This window comes from Cebidichthys violaceus, unplaced genomic scaffold, assembly GCF_023349555.1.
Source record: "Cebidichthys violaceus isolate CVI_PGR_0920_01 unplaced genomic scaffold, fCebVio1.0.p SCAF_449, whole genome shotgun sequence".
Taxonomy (NCBI): Eukaryota; Metazoa; Chordata; class Actinopteri; order Perciformes; family Stichaeidae; genus Cebidichthys; species Cebidichthys violaceus.
In genome coordinates, this window is record NW_027176649.1 from 4,047 (window position 1) to 23,988 (window position 19,942).

The 19,942-nt window shown below is 37.2% G+C and overlaps 1 protein-coding gene across 1 annotated transcript; it reads right to left on the reverse strand.

The window, feature by feature from the left end:
• Positions 1 to 11,713: 11,713 nt before the first annotated feature.
• Positions 11,714 to 18,879, reverse strand: LOC137886621 (CD276 antigen homolog). The gene is made up of 7 exons (XM_068729150.1): positions 18,681 to 18,879; positions 16,032 to 16,373; positions 15,783 to 15,821; positions 14,519 to 14,794; positions 13,193 to 13,468; positions 12,317 to 12,442; positions 11,714 to 11,793 (listed from the first exon to the last, which is right to left on the reverse strand). Exons 1-7 carry the CDS (start codon positions 18,748 to 18,750, stop codon positions 11,714 to 11,716), a joined length of 1,209 nt encoding a protein of 402 aa, XP_068585251.1. The 5' UTR covers positions 18,751 to 18,879.
• Positions 18,880 to 19,942: the final 1,063 nt, after the last annotated feature.

Genomic DNA, 19,942 nt, shown 5'->3' on the forward strand with positions numbered 1-19,942 from the left:
ATGTTTTTTATTATTATTATTATTATTATTATTATTATTATTATTATTATTATTATCGTACCAGTTTCATCGCAAAAAGGAGGTGCTTGGGATACTGGGAATCTTTTGAAATTTGGCACAAAATTCAATCGTGGTGAAAATTCCAGTATTATTGGGGTGTCCAGCTGCGGCATGACATTTTGGCTCGATAGCGCCCCCTACAGAGTAGCCCCAACTTTGGGTTTGACCTAGCTGTATGAAATTTGGTAGGTTTGTGGAACGTGATGGGACGTACAAAAAAGTCAATAAACTGATGTAACTCGACTCCGCATCATCAGATCTTTACCAGATTTCACATGTTTGATTAAACTCCAGGCCTGAAGACATCTGCAAGCCAATTTTGAATCATAGTCATAGCGCCACCTACTGGCAACAGTAAGTTAAAGTCTTTATACTTTGGCTTGTTTCTCTTAGTTGGAAAATCAGATCAACATCAAATTTGTTCCACACAAATGTAAGAAGTTCATAATGCCAGTTCTCTAAGCTTTTGATGTTTCGTCGAATGCCGTTGCCGTGGTAACGCAGTCTTCGCCGTGAAAAACGATGGTCATTTGGAGAGGTTAAAAAAGCTCGAAACACAAGCAAACTTGACACACAGATCACAAGGCCAAAATGTAGTTCTATAATATGATTTTATTCAATCAGAGTGTTAAATCGGCTCAATAGCGCCCCCTACAAAATTTCGACGAAGCAGCCCTCGCAGTACGTTTCACATAGATTAACAAAATTTGGTAGGCACATGTATCACATGTGGACTTAAATAAAAGTCTCTTGGGGCCATGCCCTAAACCCAACCGGAAGTCAGCCATTTTGAATTTAGTCTGAATTTCTAGTGTTGTTTTTTCAATTTCCAGGCGCTCTACTTTAACGAACTCCTCCAAGAGATTAAACCCGATTGCCTTCAGATTTGGTCAGTATGCTCTTGAGACCTTGGCAGTGAAACGATACTAAAAGATTAAAAAGTTATCGAACTTTGTGTCCGTGGCGTGGCGGCAAAAAAACACCATTCGCCATGAAACAGGAAGTTGTTGTAACTCGGCTGTACATTGCCTAATCTGCTCCAAATTTCTCAGATGTCATAACATCCTGACCCTGAACACATGTATATGACAATTTTGAATCATAGTCATAGCGCCACCTACTGGCAACAGTAAGTTAAAGTCTTTATACTTTGGCTTGTTTCTCTTAGTTGGAAAATCAGATCAACATCAAATTTGTTCCACACAAATGTAAGAAGTTCATAATGCCAGTTCTCTAAGCTTTTGATGTTTTGTCGAACGCCGTTGCCGTGGTAACGCAGTCTTCGCCGTGAAAAACGATGGTCATTTGGAGAGGTTAAAAAAGCTCGAAACACAAGCAAACTTGACACACAGATCACAAGGCCAAAATGTAGTTCTATAATATGATTTTATTCAATCAGAGTGTTAAATCGGCTCAATAGCGCCCCCTACAATATTTCGACGAAGCAGCCCTCGCAGTACGTTTCACATAGATTAACAAAATTTGGTAGGCACATGTATCACATGTGGACTTAAATAAAAGTCTCTTGGGGCCATGCCCTAAACCCAACCGGAAGTCAGCCATTTTGAATTTAGTCTGAATTTCTAGTGTTGTTTTTTCAATTTCCAGGCGCTCTACTTTAACGAACTCCTCCAAGAGATTAAACCCGATTGCCTTCAGATTTGGTCAGTATGCTCTTGAGACCTTGGCAGTGAAACGATACTAAAAGATTAAAAAGTTATCGAACTTTGTGTCCGTGGCGTGGCGGCAAAAAAACACCATTCGCCATGAAACAGGAAGTTGTTGTAACTCGGCTGTACATTGCCTAATCTGCTCCAAATTTCTCAGATGTCATAACATCCTGACCCTGAACACATGTATATGACAATTTTGAATCATAGTCATAGCGCCACCTACTGGCAACAGTAAGTTAAAGTCTTTATACTTTGGCTTGTTTCTCTTAGTTGGAAAATCAGATCAACATCAAATTTGTTCCACACAAATGTAAGAAGTTCATAATGCCAGTTCTCTAAGCTTTTGATGTTTCGTCGAACGCCGTTGCCGTGGTAACGCAGTCTTCGCCGTGAAAAACGATGGTCATTTGGAGAGGTTAAAAAAGCTCGAAACACAAGCAAACTTGACACACAGATCACAAGGCCAAAATGTAGTTCTATAATATGATTTTATTCAATCAGAGTGTTAAATCGGCTCAATAGCGCCCCCTACAAAATTTCGACGAAGCAGCCCTCGCAGTACGTTTCACATAGATTAACAAAATTTGGTAGGCACATGTATCACATGTGGACTTAAATAAAAGTCTCTTGGGGCCATGCCCTAAACCCAACCGGAAGTCAGCCATTTTGAATTTAGTCTGAATTTCTAGTGTTGTTTTTTCAATTTCCAGGCGCTCTACTTTAACGAACTCCTCCAAGAGATTAAACCCGATTGCCTTCAGATTTGGTCAGTATGCTCTTGAGACCTTGGCAGTGAAACGATACTAAAAGATTAAAAAGTTATCGAACTTTGTGTCCGTGGCGTGGCGGCAAAAAAACACCATTCGCCATGAAACAGGAAGTTGTTGTAACTCGGCTGTACATTGCCTAATCTGCTCCAAATTTCTCAGATGTCATAACATCCTGACCCTGAACACATGTATATGACAATTTTGAATCATAGTCATAGCGCCACCTACTGGCAACAGTAAGTTAAAGTCTTTATACTTTGGCTTGTTTCTCTTAGTTGGAAAATCAGATCAACATCAAATTTGTTCCACACAAATGTAAGAAGTTCATAATGCCAGTTCTCTAAGCTTTTGATGTTTTGTCGAACGCCGTTGCCGTGGTAACGCAGTCTTCGCCGTGAAAAACTATGGTCATTTGGAGAGGTTAAAAAAGCTCGAAACACAAGCAAACTTGACACACAGATCACAAGGCCAAAATGTAGTTCTATAATATGATTTTATTCAATCAGAGTGTTAAATCGGCTCAATAGCGCCCCCTACAATATTTCGACGAAGCAGCCCTCGCAGTACGTTTCACATAGATTAACAAAATTTGGTAGGCACATGTATCACATGTGGACTTAAATAAAAGTCTCTTGGGGCCATGCCCTAAACCCAACCGGAAGTCAGCCATTTTGAATTTAGTCTGAATTTCTAGTGTTGTTTTTTCAATTTCCAGGCGCTCTACTTTAACGAACTCCTCCAAGAGATTAAACCCGATTGCCTTCAGATTTGGTCAGTATGCTCTTGAGACCTTGGCAGTGAAACGATACTAAAAGATTAAAAAGTTATCGAACTTTGTGTCCGTGGCGTGGCGGCAAAAAAACACCATTCGCCATGAAACAGGAAGTTGTTGTAACTCGGCTGTACATTGCCTAATCTGCTCCAAATTTCTCAGATGTCATAACATCCTGACCCTGAACACATGTATATGACAATTTTGAATCATAGTCATAGCGCCACCTACTGGCAACAGTAAGTTAAAGTCTTTATACTTTGGCTTGTTTCTCTTAGTTGGAAAATCAGATCAACATCAAATTTGTTCCACACAAATGTAAGAAGTTCATAATGCCAGTTCTCTAAGCTTTTGATGTTTCATCGAACGCCGTTGCCGTGGTAACGCAGTCTTCGCCGTGAAAAACGATGGTCATTTGGAGAGGTTAAAAAAGCTCGAAACACAAGCAAACTTGACACACAGATCACAAGGCCAAAATGTAGTTCTATAATATGATTTTATTCAATCAGAGTGTTAATCGGCTGAATAGCGCCCCCTACAAAATTTCGACGAAGCAGCCCTCGCAGTACGTTTCACATAGATTAACAAAATTTGGTAGGCACATGTATCACATGTGGACTTAAATAAAAGTCTCTTGGGGCCATGCCCTAAACCCAACCGGAAGTCAGCCATTTTGAAATTTGTATGAATTTCTAGTGTCGTTTTAGACATTTCCAGGGGCTCTACTTTAACGAACTCCTACTAGGGAATTAATCAGATCGACTTCAAATTTGGTCAGTACAATCTAAAGATCTTTGTGATCAAAAGTTACTCAAAGGTTGTTGTTTCGTGAAAGGCCGTTGCCGTGGCGACGCATTCTTCGCCACGAAAAACAAAAGTGTTTTTGAGGGGCAAAAAATGCTCAAAACGTAACTAAACTTGTCAAACACATTTAAAATCCTGAATGTAGTTATCTGATGTCATTTTAATGCTTCAGAGCGGCAAGTTGGCTCGATAGCGCCCCCTACAATTTTTTGACGATGCAGCCCTCGCAGTACGTTTCACCTAGCTGTATAAAATTTGGTAAGCAGATGTATCACATGTAGACTTAACAAAAATTCTTAGGGGTTCATGCTCTAAACCCAACCGGAAGTCAGCCATTTTGAATTTTGTATGAATTTCTCCTGTTTTTTTCCATTTCCATGTGCTGTACTACGAACTCCTCCTAGGGAATTAATCCGATCAACTTAGAATTTGGTCAGAACAATCTAAAGACCGTAGCGATTAAAAGTTACTAAAAGCTTGATGTTTCATCGGATAACATGGACTTGGTGTAGCAGCCATTTTACATGGTTCGCCATCATCCACCAAGTTGTTGTAACTCAACTGTACTTTGACAAAACGGTCCCAAACTTGACATGCTTGATTACCGTCATGATTTTAGGACTTTTGCATGCCAATATTAACTCATAGTCATAGCACCACCTACTGGCAACCACAGAAGTAAGCAGGATTCTTTAATTACAGCAGCCCAAACACTGAATTTATTTTAAAGGTTCGTGGGCACACCATGAGAAAAAGACTTCTCTGATCTAAATATGTGCAAACTAAGATGCATGGAGAACAAAAGTTAGACAACAGTGGTTCTCAAACCATGTCAGTGGGCATTAGTATAAATGATCTGTCCAGAGCTTCTACATGAAAATCACGTTAAATGTTACAATGAATGCTTCACACTACAATCTAAAGTTATAGAAGAGCTTAAAATGAAAACAGTGTTAAATTAAAGTGTTAAAGTAAAAGCAAATGACAATACTGTTCTGTTAACTTTCATGTAAGTTCAAATACAATCAGCAGGACACTGCAGGGAGTTGAACCCCATCCCAGTAAACTGACGGCCTGTTATTTTATAAACACATTCACACATTCACACATTCATTTTCTTAATGATCTTAACAGGCTTACATTTATGATTGTATCGGAGGTACACTCAAAACATTTGAGGCTTAAGACCTGGCAACATGATCTTGCTACGCTGCTGGTTGAGGCAGGAAATACTGTTTAACTCGTGCATGCAATGTATGATGGTCACAGAAATGCATGGCCGCGTCAACCAGAGTCCTGCCAGTACCCTCGACGTGCGTGAAGTTGCGAGGGCCCGATCAATGCTGCTTGCAGCTTTAATTATTATTATTATTATTATTATCGTACCAGTTTCATCGCAAAAAGGAGGTGCTTGGGATACTGGGAATCTTTTGAAATTTGGCACAAAATTCAATCGTGGTGAAAATTCCAGTATTATTGGGGTGTCCAGCTGCGGCATGACATTTTGGCTCGATAGCGCCCCCTACAGAGTAGCCCCAACTTTGGGTTTCACCTAACTGTATGAAATTTGGTAGGTATGTGGAACGTGATGGGACGTACAAAAAAGTCAAAAGGAGGTATATCCTAAACCAAACAGGAAGTCGGCCATTTTGAATTTTATGACGTTTTTGGACCGTTTCAAGGCGCCGTACTTTAACGAACTCCTCCTAGAGATTAAACCCGATTGCCTTCAGATTTGGTCAGTATGCTCTTGAGACCTTGGCAGTGAAACGATACTCAAAGATCAAAAAGTTATCGAACTATGTGTCCGTGGCGTGGCGGCAAAAAAACACCATTCGCCATGAAACAGGAAGTTGTTGTAACTCGGCTGTACATTGCCTAATCTGCTCCAAATTTCTCATATGTCATAACATCCTGACCCTGAACACATGTATATGACAATTTAGAATCATAGTAATAGCGCCACCTAGTGGCAACAGGAAGTCATAGGTTGTGTACTTTGACACCCTACTGCTCACAGATTAATCGGATCCCTCTCAAATTTTGTCACAAAAGCCTTAAGACCTTGATAATGCTTCATTGTGAAAATTGTAGGAAGTTGTCGAAGCGTGGCGACGTGGCAGCTCTGCAAATTTCGATCCTTCGCCATGAACGAATAAACTGATGTAACTCGACTCCGCATCATCAGATCTTTACCAGATTTCACATGTTTGATTAAACTCCAGGCCTGAAGACATCTGCAAGCCAATTTTTAATCATAGTCATAGCGCCACCTACTGGCAACAGTAAGTTAAAGTCTTTATACTTTGGCTTGTTTCTCTTAGTTGGAAAATCAGATCAACATCAAATTTGTTCCACACAAATGTAAGAAGTTCATAATGCCAGTTCTCTAAGCTTTTGATGTTTCGTCGAACGCCGTTGCCGTGGTAACGCAGTCTTCGCCGTGAAAAACGATGGTCATTTGGAGAGGTTAAAAAAGCTCGAAACACAAGCAAACTTGACACACAGATCACAAGGCCAAAATGTAGTTCTATAATATGATTTTATTCAATCAGAGTGTTAAATCGGCTCAATAGCGCCCCCTACAAAATTTCGACGAAGCAGCCCTCGCAGTACGTTTCACATAGATTAACAAAATTTGGTAGGCACATGTATCACATGTGGACTTAAATAAAAGTCTCTTGGGGCCATGCCCTAAACCAAACCGGAAGTCAGCCATTTTGAATTTAGTCTCAATTTCTGGTGTCGTTTTTGCAATTTCCAGGCGCTCTACTTTAACGAACACCTCCCAGGGAATTAATCAGATCAACTTAGAATTTGGTCAGAACAATCTAAAGACCTTTGTGATTAAAAGTTACTCAAAGCTTGTTGTTTCGTGAAATGCCGTTGCCGTGGCGACGCATTCCTTGCCATGAAAAACAAAGGTGTTTTTGAGGGGCTAAAAATACTCAAAACAAAATCAAACTTGTCACACACATTTAAAATCCTGAATGTAGTTATCTGATGTGATTTTAATGCTTCAGAGTGGCAACTCGGCTCGATAGCGCCCCCTACAATATTTCGACGATGCAGCCCTCGCAGTACGTTTCACCTAGATGTATAACATTTGGTAAGCAGATGTTTCACATGTGGATTTAAAAAAAAGTCTTAAAGGTCCATGCTCTAAACCTAACTGGAAGTCAGCCATTTCTAATTTTGTATGAATTTCTTGTGGTTTTATTTCCTTTTCCAGGTGCTGCACTACGAACTCCTCCTAGGGAAATAATCCGATCAGCTTAGAATTTGGTCAGAACAACCTAAAGACCTTAACGATTAAAAGTTACTAAAAGCTTGATGTTTCATCGGATAACATGGACTTGGTGTCGCGGCAATTTTACATGATTCGCCATCATCCATCAAGCTTTTGTAACTCAACCTTACTTTGTCAAAACTGCCCCAAACTTGACATGCTTGATTGCTGTCGTGATTTTAGGACTTCTGCATGCCAATATTAACTCATAGTCATAGCGCCACCTACTGGCAACCACGGACGTAAACAGAATTCTTTAATAACAGCGGCCCAAACAGGGTTTGTGGGCACACCATGAGAAAAAGACTTCTCTGATCTAAATATCTAAATATAAACATGGTCTTGCTTTGCTGCTGGTCGACGCAGGAAATATCATCTAACTTGTGCATGCAGTGTATGATGGTCACAGAAATGCATTGCCGCATCAACCAGAGTCCTGCCAGTACCCTCGACGTGTGTGACGTTGCGAGGGCCCGATCAATGCTGCTTGCAGCTTTAATTATTATTTTATTATTCTTTGTCATTATTATTAAAATTATAATAACTATGAACATTACTAACATTATTATTAACCAGCCAACCGGATATGAAAGAGTTAACATGCAACACATTAATGCAGCAGGAATATTAATCCATAAACATCTGATAGAATATGAAAACATGTTACTGATCGATCAATACTTTAAATACATTTATATCATTTTACTGCAGGTTTTAAACGCAGTACTTTCACTGGTAGTGTAGTATTCCTCAGAGAGGTATTAGTACTTGTACTGGTAGTGTAGTATTTCTCAGAGAGGTATTAGTACTTGTACTGGTAGTGTAGTATTCCTCAGAGAGGTATTAGTACTTGTACTGCAGTTATATGTGAATACTTGTGTGTGGATATGATCAGCTCTGTTTCTCTGCAGGAGGTCGACGCCCCGAGAAACGCTGCAGCTCTAAGAACGACTGAAGGAAGCGCGATGAGGCTGATCAACAACCAATAACCAATAACCAATAACCAATAATCAATAATCAATCATCAATCAGCGACCAGCATCACACATACATACATATATATAATGACTAATGATTATACATATATATATATACATAGTTATATATTTATATATCCTCACCGTGTCCATCAGAAGTCGTCACAGACCGAGTCAGGAGACAGAGGCACGCGAGAAGAAACACGTTCATCATCATCGTTGTTGAAGTCGACCGGAAGTCAAACTACGTGTGTCTATGTGTGTGTGTGTGACGTGTTTGTGTGTGTGTGTGCGTGTGTGTGTGCGCGTGTGTGTGTGTGTGTGTGCGCGCGCGTGTAAGTGCGTGTGTGTGTGTCTATGTGTGTGTGTGGGTGTGTGTGTGTGTGTGTGTGTGTGTGTGTGTGTGTGTGTGTGTGTGTGTGTGTGTGTGTGTGTGTTCAGTCTCTAGACACCAGAGGGCGCCATGCTGTTGAGGATTGAGACTAAAACAACTTCACTGACAAACAACAATCAGAGTAAATAAATCATTTATATTCATATTTATAGTAGATAATTCATATTTATATTTTATGGGACACAGAGAGACTTCATGTTCAAAGAGTTTTCTCAAAAATATTTAAACTCATTTTTTTTTCATAAGAAAAATCATTGAATGATTAAAAACCATCAAACTGAAGAACATTTAATTAAAGAGGAAAGTTTTCCTCTGATTAAATCATTTATTATATTTAATTTAATATCACACAAAAGCAACATTTACAGAAAAATATAAATAATAATGTAAAATGAATTAAAGGATCATCAGGAGTCCAGTTTGAGTTTGAACAGATAAAATGAACTGATTAGTTTTAAATATAAAAACATAATAATCATGTTTTCATAACCTCTAACAGGCTGAGTCAGCGTGATGAATTTAAATAAATGATTTATTTTACAGTCAGAGGAAATAAAGAATGAGAATATTCATTATTTAAATAAGAGATCTCTGAGTGTTTTCATGTGACGTCATTTATTTTATGAAGACTCAACGAGTTATTATTTAATGTCAGGTGGCATCATGGAGGTCAGTGAAGATATACATATCTATCTATCTATCTATCTATCTATCTATCTATCTATCTATATATATATACACAGCATACATATAGATATATAGATAAATATATTGTATTTATATATTTGTTTGTAGTTTGTTTCTTTTATTAAAACACAGAAACATCAGCAACATGATTCATGTTTTATTCAAAGTGATGAAGAAACATGAACATCATGAAGAGTTGAAGCATCAGAAGTCCAGTTCTCTGAAAGAGACACGAGAACCTTCATGAAGGAGTCACTGCGTCACAGCTGCTGTCCCTCATAAACTGGACACTCAGTGAGTACTTCACTGTGTACTTCAGTGAGTACTACACTGTGTACTTCAGTGAGTACTACACTGTGTACTTCAGTGAGTAGTACACTGTGTACTTCACTGTGTACTTCACTGTGTACTTCAGTGAGTAGTACACTGTGTACTTCAGTGTGTACTTCAGTGAGTACTTCACTGTGTACTTCACTGTGTACTTCAGTGAGTACTTCAGTGTGTACTTCAGTGTGTACTTCAGTGTGTACTTCAGTGAGTACTTCACCGTGTACTTCACTGTGTACTTCAGTGAGTACTTCAGTGAGTAGTACACTGTGTACTTCAGTGTGTACTTCAGTGAGTACTTCACTGTGTACTTCACTGTGTACTTCACTGTGTACTTCAGTGAGTAGTACACTGTGTACTTCAGTGTGTACTTCAGTGAGTACTTCACTGTGTACTTCACTGTGTACTTCAGTGAGTACTTCAGTGTGTACTTCAGTGTGTACTTCAGTGTGTACTTCAGTGAGTACTTCACCGTGTACTTCACTGTGTACTTCAGTGAGTACTTCAGTGAGTAGTACACTGTGTACTTCAGTGTGTACTTCAGTGAGTACTTCACTGTGTACTTCACTGTGTACTTCACTGTGTACTTCAGTGAGTAGTACACTGTGTACTTCAGTGTGTACTTCAGTGAGTACTTCACTGTGTACTTCACTGTGTACTTCAGTGAGTACTTCAGTGTGTACTTCAGTGTGTACTTCAGTGTGTACTTCAGTGAGTACTTCACCGTGTACTTCACTGTGTACTTCAGTGTGTACTTCAGTGTGTACTTCAGTGAGTAACTGTTCCTGGTTTAGCACATAAAGAAATAACAAGAAGCAGCACATGCTTGTTCAAATAATGCCAAAATATCAAAACAAAATATCAAAAACAAAATACAAAATATCAAAATAAAAGCATGAGTCACATCATGTTTCACTTTATCTGCTAAAGATTCTCATTTCTCTGAGGAGTCCAGAGTTTGTGTGTTTAGATCAGATCTGGTGAATGGACTACATTCACACATCAGTTTAAATGTCCTCTCTGGAGGACATGAGGACATGTGGACATGAGGATCTGGAGATCCTGAAGAAGTGGTCTTCATTCAGATACAAGTCTCTTCAGACCTTCAGTCAGAGTCTTCAAGTCACCTGATGACTGAAGGAGACTTGATGCTTTTGGTCCGAGTCTCTTTTCAAGCGTTGGTCCTTTTAGAACTCGTAGGTTTGATTTCATGAGTCGTTTGTTTGTTTTCAGTATTTATCTCATTATTTTATGGGACCGGTCCGACTCTTTGTTGGTCTCTTATTGGACCACTAGAACATGTGGAATTATGGGATGTTTCTGTGTTACAGCACTTTAGAGTATCGTCTATATTTACATCTCTGTAACATCTCACCTGAGGATAAACAGCCTTTAGATTAATCTACAGTAATATTTATTATTAATAAATCTACAGTAATATTTATTATTAATGAATCTACAGTAATATTTATTATCAATGAATCTACAGTAATATTTATTATGAATACATCTACAGTAATATTTATCATTAATAAATCTACAGTCATATTTATTATTAATAAATCTACAGTCATATGTATTATTAATAAATCTACAGTCATATGTATTCATTAAACTCCTCTCTCATATAATTCTGTAGATTATATTCAGGAATGACCTTTATGAACATTTAATATAAACATATTAAATGATTCCACATGAAAACTAAAGTCTGGTTCATGTTTAGTTAAAGAATGTTATTATAGAAGAAAATATGTTTTAAGTTCCAGTGTTATGGTTTAATACAAGGTTAAGATGAAGATTTAAAACTTTATGCTCTCTGTTTGGAAAGATACACACACATGTATGTATATGGATAAAAACATCTGCTAAATGATTGTAATATATATACTGTATATATATATATATATATATATAAATATATAGTATATATATGTGTAAAAAACAAAGGCTGACTCCTTTAATCTTCATTTCCTTTGTTAATTGGCTTTGTTTCTGACTTGGCATCATTTTCTTCGTCACTTTTGTCTCCTGATGAACCTGCAGGAAAGAAAACAGAAGAACAAGAACAGAATGAAAATCTTTTCTGTCTTGATTCTTTTCAGTCTGAAGGATCTACAACTAGTTGAGCTTCTACAGGTTTAATCTGTGAAAAACACTCAAAGACTTCTTGTTTTAGATATTTATCTTTCTGTGTTTCAAATGTTTCAAACAAGAAATCACAAAAAGAACTTTGAGTTTCTGAGTTTAGTTTGGGTTAGTTCCTGAGTTTAGTTAAGGTTAGTTTAGTTTGGGTTAGTATAGTTAGGTTTAGTTTAGTTCCTTAGTTTAGTTCAACTTTGACTCATTGTGTCTAAAACAGAGACGTTTTAAATGGCCGCTGTTTTATTTTGAAACTCCGGGGTTGTGTTTTAGTCTGAAGGGGCAGAAAGGTCCAGATCCAGGTTCATGTTTTCTACCTGAGGTTAATTCAACATGGATCAATAATCACAGAACTCTGAAACATGAAGAAGATATCAAGAGTCTGTTGAACATGAAACACATGAAATACTTTGAAACTTACCTGTTTGTGATTTTGATGTGATATAAGGCTTGTATACGAACACAGCCAGAAGAACACCAACAACAACAACAACAAAAAGAGTGACGAGAACTGCAACAACGATAACAATCCATCCAGTGGAGGAACCTGAAAGAGAAGAGACATCTTCATCATCATCATCATCATCATCATCATCATCATCATCATCATCATCATCATCACAGTTTAACAGGTGGATTAAAGTAATGTGGATTTAATTACTAAGTGAGTAAATATAAATAATAGAATCTACTAGAAGTCTGGATCACTTTACTATAATTCAGCCTTTAAAAGAAAAACACTAATGAGATATTAAATCTATAATATCTCGTCTCATATCATATAAATATTAGATCAATATATTAATAAAGAGTATTTAAAACACTAATGAGATATTAAATCTATGATATCTAGTCTCATATCATATAGATATTAGATCAATATATTAATAAAGAGTATTTAAAACACTAATGAGATATTAAATCTATGATATCTAGTCTCATATCATATAGATATTAGATCAATATATTAATAAAGAGTATTTAAAACACTTATGAGATATTAAATCTATGATATCTAGTCTCATATCATATAGATATTAGATCAATATATTAATAAAGAGTATTTAAAACACTAATGAGATATTAAATCTATGATATCTAGTCTCATATCATATAGATAACTATTCATATCTACATCTTTGAGTTCTCATGTGGTTCGTTATGTGATTCATGTGTGACTCTTCATCTTGTGAAGTCTTCATCACAGTTCACTTTGACTTCAGTAACGACAACATTGTTGAAAACTAATAAAAGATGAAGAACATAATTAAATATGAAGTGAGAAGAAGAATCTCACCATTAACAGGCATGTAGATCTCAGCCTGAGTGTGTTTGTTGGTTTGATCTGTGGTGACGCAGCGATAGCGACCGGTCTGAGTCACAGTAGTTTGGAGGATGATGTCATAGCTGCCTCCTCTCTCTGACAACGTTGGTTCATCAGCAGGAAGTCTGTTTCCATCACTGTCCTGCCATTCTACTCTCAGGTCTGAAGAAGCACCAAGAACTTCACACTGTAACAATATCCCATCTTCTGTTTCATCAAGAGACGTGACAGACGGCTTTGAAGCTGCACCTGAGAACACAATAGAAACAATAGAAACAATAGAAACAGTAGAAGACAATTAAAGACAGAGAGAAAGTGAAGAGCTCAAATCAAACATCCATCATCTTCTGACAGATGATCTCATATTTAAAAGTTGAACTATTTACTCTCGTTTGATAACAGAAGACGTTCAAATCTCTCAGTGACGTCATGAACGTGTTTCTATTAAAGTCAGAAATGAAAAGGTCTTTAACGAGCAGCGTCCACTTTATTAGGGACACCTGATCAGTGAGGTCCATCCTCCACAGAGGTTCCTGCTTCACGTCTCTCATCAATACAACAGAGTGAACACAGTTCTTCTGTTTCAGATCACTACACATCTCATGAATCTGACCGACTGATGAGTCGTTGAGCTGTGAATCCTGATTTATGAATCTGAAGTTATTGATCTGCACATCTTCACTCGTCACTGGTTCAGTCAGGAAGCTGCACTGTTCCACCGTTCTGTGTGGAGGTCACATGATCCAGGAAACTCTTAGTGTGACTTCATGGTGTCAACTACTACTACCAGGAAACACCTCTGTGTGTATTCACAGTTTAAGTATGACCTCATCACCACAGTGTACTGTGAGGAGTACATTGTGGTGATGAGGTCATACTTAAACTCTGAAGCAGGAGTTATGGTCTGGAGAATGGTTTTCCATATGAGTAGGTCTCATACCTGCGTCTATAAATAGACCTTTAGTCCTGTTTGAATCAGTAGGGAGCAGCTCCCTGAACGCTGTGGGGAGAGTTTGTAGCGTGTGCTGCTGTTGGTTTTCATGCTAAGCTAGTTTAGCATAGCGTGTAGAACGTTGTTCTTCAGTGGTGGAGTGTCAGACAGTATGATCTCTGTTATGTCGGGTATGTTGCCATGTTGAGAACATTAGATTTCACACAATTTAAGCTTCTGCATTTTCCAAATGCACCAGTATTATTCAAACGTATTGTTCGGTTCGTATCGAGTACCGAACTGTTCAATACGATTACGTGTATCGTTACACCCCTAATATTTATAAAAGTAGATATGAAGAAACTCACCACTGATATATACAGAAATATTAGTGTGGATCTGATGGCTGATGGTCTTCTGAGTCGCTACACAGTGATAATCGTCCGTCTTGTTCACAGTGATGTCAACAGTGACGTAGAAGCTGCCTCCTCTCTCTGAGACCTGAGGATCTTCAGCAGGAAGTCTGTTTCCATCACTGTCCTGCCATTCTACTTCGGGTTGAGGATTACCATGAGCTTCACACTGCAGCAGAGACCAGTCCTTTGTTTCTTTAGGTATCTTCACAATCGGCTCTGGAGCTGCACCTGAGAACACAGTAGAATAAATAGATTATAAAGGATGAATAGAGAATAAATAATATAATATCAGGATGTTTCTTTCATCTCTTCTCTGATGTTTTAAATGTGGTTTAAACATCAGAGAGAAACAGATAAAAGTAAAATCATGATATTTAAAACCTGTTTCAACCTTTAAACTGAGTGTAAATGTGCTGCACTTTAAATCTAGTTATGAAATATAAAATAAAGATTCTTCAGAAGGAATGCAGACACTGATGTCATCGTGTCTTCATTGTGTTTTAACAAGCTGCCTTCATGTAAAATAAATCAAACAATATGTTGAACTATATTCATGAGAGATTTGACCGGAGTGTTGACTTTTACTTTTATAATTATATAAGTTGTAAATATTAGAAACCCGTCTGAGTGAAACACAATAACTCCTCTATAACAGTTTGAACTGATGAAGAAGATTTATGTTATTATTCCTGAGCTGTTTAATAACAATGTTTAGTTTGAATTAAATGTATTTAAATTAAATATTCAGTGGATGAAGTTTGTAAAGAGTTGTTTTCATTGGGATGGACAAAAAAGTGTGAACAATGTACAATAAATATTATTTATACTCATTGTCGTTGTAAACAATATATTTTTTCATTTTTAAATAAAACTTTATTGACACAAACTTAAGAGATGTTTACATATAAATGTATTCATATAATATCTTCATATTCTGTATATAATGTACTTTCATGTACTTGTACCTGTACCTAACTATATTGTTATTATACTTGTACTGACTACTGTAACTGCTGCAGGTCTATATTATTATTATTATTAATTAATTATTATTATTAATATCTGATCTTTATCAGTTTATTCTACATTCTTTCTGTAAAGACTCTCAGAACCTGAACTCTGAGTAAAGACACTAAAGCAGAGTCTAAAGTGGAGTTTAAGTGCTTTAAGTGACGTCATACGCGTGACAGTGGAGACTGACGTCATCATGACTCACCTGGGATGTTTTCTGCTGATCTGTCTTTTAAGACAGGATCTAAAAGGCAAAACAAAACATGAGTTAGAATGCTTGTGAGATATCATCAGAAAATAAAACTGAATGTGTTTCCATGTTAATTGAACAGATTTGTTTTTCCATCTGAAACGTTCACAGATCTTACAACAAGTGTTCACAATCAGATTTCATGATGTGATTTCATTTCAGAAAATGAGCGGACATCTTGAACTGTTTAATTAAAGTACTCACCAACAAGCTCAATGTAGAAGGTTTGAGGTGGCTGAAGATATGGAAAAACACAGGTGTAGTTTCCACTGTCGGCCATCTTGGTATTTCTGATGATTATGGAGGCGTTGCCGTATTTCAGTTGATCTTCAAAATGTGAGACTCGTCCTTTGAACTCCTCACTCTGACCAGGTTCGCCGTTGTTGTAATGAATACCTGCATTATAAAAGAAAACCTCCTTCTGACGTTGATTTTTCTGAGCTACTTTCTTCCAGTGAAAGAAAGCTCCTACGATGTTCTGCTTGTTGCTGAGAGAACAAGGTAAAACTACATCACTGTCTTGTTTCACTTTGATGACTTCTGGTCCTGGAAGACAAAAACAAGCAACGAGTGTTTAAGTTCAGACAGGCGTAAGGAAGCAGATGCAAAATATCATCTTATGATATAACAAGAAACTTTTCACTGAACTATGAGTGAACTAACCTTGAACTCTGAGTTAACTAACCCTGAACTCTGAGTTGACTAACCGTGAACTCTGAGTTAACAAAGTCAGAACTCTGAGTGAACTAAACCAGAAACCTGAGTTGACTCACCCTGAACTCCGAGTTAACTAATTCTGAAGTCTGAGTTGACTCACCCTGAACTCTGAGTTAACTAACCCTGAAATCTGAGGTGACTAACCCTTAACTCTGAGTTAACAAACCCTGAACTCTGAGTGAATTAACCCTGAACTCTGAGTTGACTCACCCTGAACTCTGAGTTAACTTACCCTCAAGGCTGAGTTGACTAACCCTGAACTCTGAGTTAACTAACCCTGAAGTCTGAGTTGACTAACCCTGAACTCTGAGTTAACTAACCCTGAACTCTGAGGTGACTAACCCTGAACTCTGAGGTGACTAACCCTGAACTCTGAGTTAACTAACTCTGAACTCTGAGTTGACTAACCCTGAACTCTGAAGTTGACTAATCCTGAACTCTGTGTTAACTAAGTCTGAACTCTGAGTTAAATAACCCAGCGTTTCCCTCACTCAGGTTTAACTAAATCAGAGTTTTCTCTGAACCTGCTCTCTGAAACAGAGCCCTGTAGTCATTCACACTGTCAACATGACACTTTTCAGCAGCACATTTAAAACATGCAGGGACTTTGCAGGTAAAAACACCTGAGAAACCAGAGGCATGCTGGTTAAAGTGAGAGCAGACAGCAGGTGGCACACCTGAGAAACCAGAGGCATGCTGGTTAAAGTGAGAGCAGACAGCAGGTGTGGCTCTGCTGCCTTCATGCTCTGTGTTTTGTTCTGGATCTTTAACATCGAGCTCTTTCACCTCAAAGTCTAATCAGAATGTCGACATGCAGAGTTTTTCAGTTCAGACAGACGAATGGAATATTTACACATTATTCCATTTTAGGTTTTTACATATCTTCATATTCTTTCACATTTCTTTGACCTAATCCTTGTTTTTTAACAGTGACTCAGCTGTTAATCCGACTCTCTGTCTGCTCACTCAACACATGAAGAAGAGGATGGAACAAGGAAGAGCAAACAAGGGAGCGAGGAGGAAATAAACCTCTGAGTTCATATCTCAGACTACCGGATCAAAGGACAACTCTCTCTTCCTGAGAACTCTAACCTGTTCTCAGGAAGAGACACGCCCACATTACATCATCTATTCTGCAGAAATCTCTCTAGAGCTGCTCATGTTAGACATGTTTGATCTGCAGGTGTTTGTTAACAGCAGACAGCTTCTGTTGATTCTATGATAATTATTCTATGATCTGTCTTTCTTCAAAAACACTTAAACAAACTGCTGCATGAAAAACAACCTGAAGAAAAGAACGAGTTCATCAGGAAGAAGAAACAACGTCCTCTGACTCTTATTACATTATTATTATTATTATATTATTATTATTATCATTTTATTATTATTATTATTATTATCATTATTAATATTATTTTTACTATTATTATTATTATTGTTGTTTTTACTATTATTATGATAATTTCATCATTATTATTATTTAATTATTCTTTGTTATTATTATTAAAATTATAATAATTATTGACATTACTAACATTATCATTAACCAGCCAACCGGATATGAAAGAGTTAACATGCAACACATTAATGCAGCAGGAATATTAATCCATAAACATCTGATAGAATATGAAAACATGTTACTGATCGATCAATACTTTAAATACTTTTATATCATTTTACTGCAGGTTTTAAACGCAGTACTTGTACTGGTAGTGTAGTATTCATCAGAGAGGTATTAGTACTTGAACTGGTAGTGTAGTATTCCTCATAGAGGTATTAGTACTTGTACTGCAGTAATATGTGAATACTTGTGTGTGGATATGATCAGCTCTGTTTCTCTGCAGGAGGTCGACGCCCCGAGAAACGCTGCAGCTCTAAGAACGACTGAAGGAAGCGCGAGGAGGCTGATCAACAACCAATAACCAATAACCAATAATCAATAACCAATAACCAATAATCAATCAGCGACTAGCATCACACATACATACATATATATAATGACTAATGATTATAAATATATATGCATATATTTATGTATATAAAAAATGATTTATGATAATACATATATAAATATGTACATATAAATACATATATATATATTCGTAGATATATATATATTTATATTTATATCCTCACCGTGTCCATCAGTCGTCGTCACAGACAGAGTCAGGAGACAGCTGCACGCGAGGAGAAGCACGTTCATCATCGTTGAAGTCGACCGGAAGTCAAACTGCTCGGTGTCGTTCGTCTCGCGGACGTTTTAACTTCTTGAGGGCGCGCGAGGACAAAACTTATCCGAAACGCCTTCGTTTCTCAGCTTCCGCTTCGAGCTCTTCTGCTCGTCGGGTTCACTCGGCAGGTTAGTGCGCACGAGAGAGCGCGTTGGGTTCCCGGTGCATCGTGGGTGTTGTAGTTTGGGATGTCAACAATGCTCGTGTATTTCAAGTGCACGTAACAAAAGATGACTTTAAACTTTCCATAAATATAATATATAATGACAGCCTACAGTTAGTCAACATTAAATACACTTCAATTAAAAGGTAAATTAAAAATAGTCGAAAGATTAATAGATAGGGAATTATTATTATTGTTGAATTATTCTTTATTATTATTATTAAATTATTCTTTATTATTATTATTGAATTATTCTTTATTATTATTATTATTATTATTACAAAATAAGAACACAAAATTGTGATACCTAATAATACTGTTAGTAATGTTAATAATAATAATTTTAATAATAATAAAAAACAATGAAATAATAATAAAATAAGATATAATAATGAAATGAAAGGACTTTCAGTGTGAACATTAAAGGATTAAAACACTTCCAAACTAAATCACTTCAGATATATTGCCATTGAGATACAGAAAGTTTGACTCTGGAATATTTAAAGTTGTTTGATGATGAATTGATGAATCTTAATTATATTCCCTTGATGACGACATAGAGTCGGTCTGTGATGGAGGAACCAACACAGAAAGAAAAGACTCTGCACATAATGAAATATGTGTATTTAAAATGTACATTTTGTGTAACGTCTAATCAACACTTGGTCAAACTAAGTGGTTCAGTCATCTGAAATACTGGGTTATTAGTATTAGCATTATTTATTTAAGTTTAATAGCGGGACGGGACGGGACGGGACGGGACGGGACGGGGGGGGGTCCATGCAGAAAGTATAATTCATCTGACATTGTACATGTTGTATCATGAACAATGTCAGATGAGGAGTATTAATAATCTCATTGGTCTACTTGTGTTCACATGTGTTCTGCTACCTGTGAGTTCGTTGTTCATAGCTGATTCTGCCTTAACGTTTTCTCTGTGTTATTGTCACATTGAATGAACACGTGCATCAAAACGTCCGCTTGTTCCATTCTCCAACTTTAAC

Coding starts and splice junctions, on each gene's coding strand:
- LOC137886621 (XM_068729150.1), bottom strand. CDS start 18,750: ATGATGAACGTGCTTCTCCTCGCGTGCAGCTGTCTCCTGACTCTGTCT. Junction 15,822..16,031: donor CTTCTACATTGAGCTTGTTG/GTGAGTACTTTA, acceptor TTTGCCTTTTAG/ATCCTGTCTTAAAAGACAGA. Junction 13,469..14,518: donor TATTTCTGTATATATCAGTG/GTGAGTTTCTTC, acceptor TTGTGTTCTCAG/GTGCAGCTTCAAAGCCGTCT.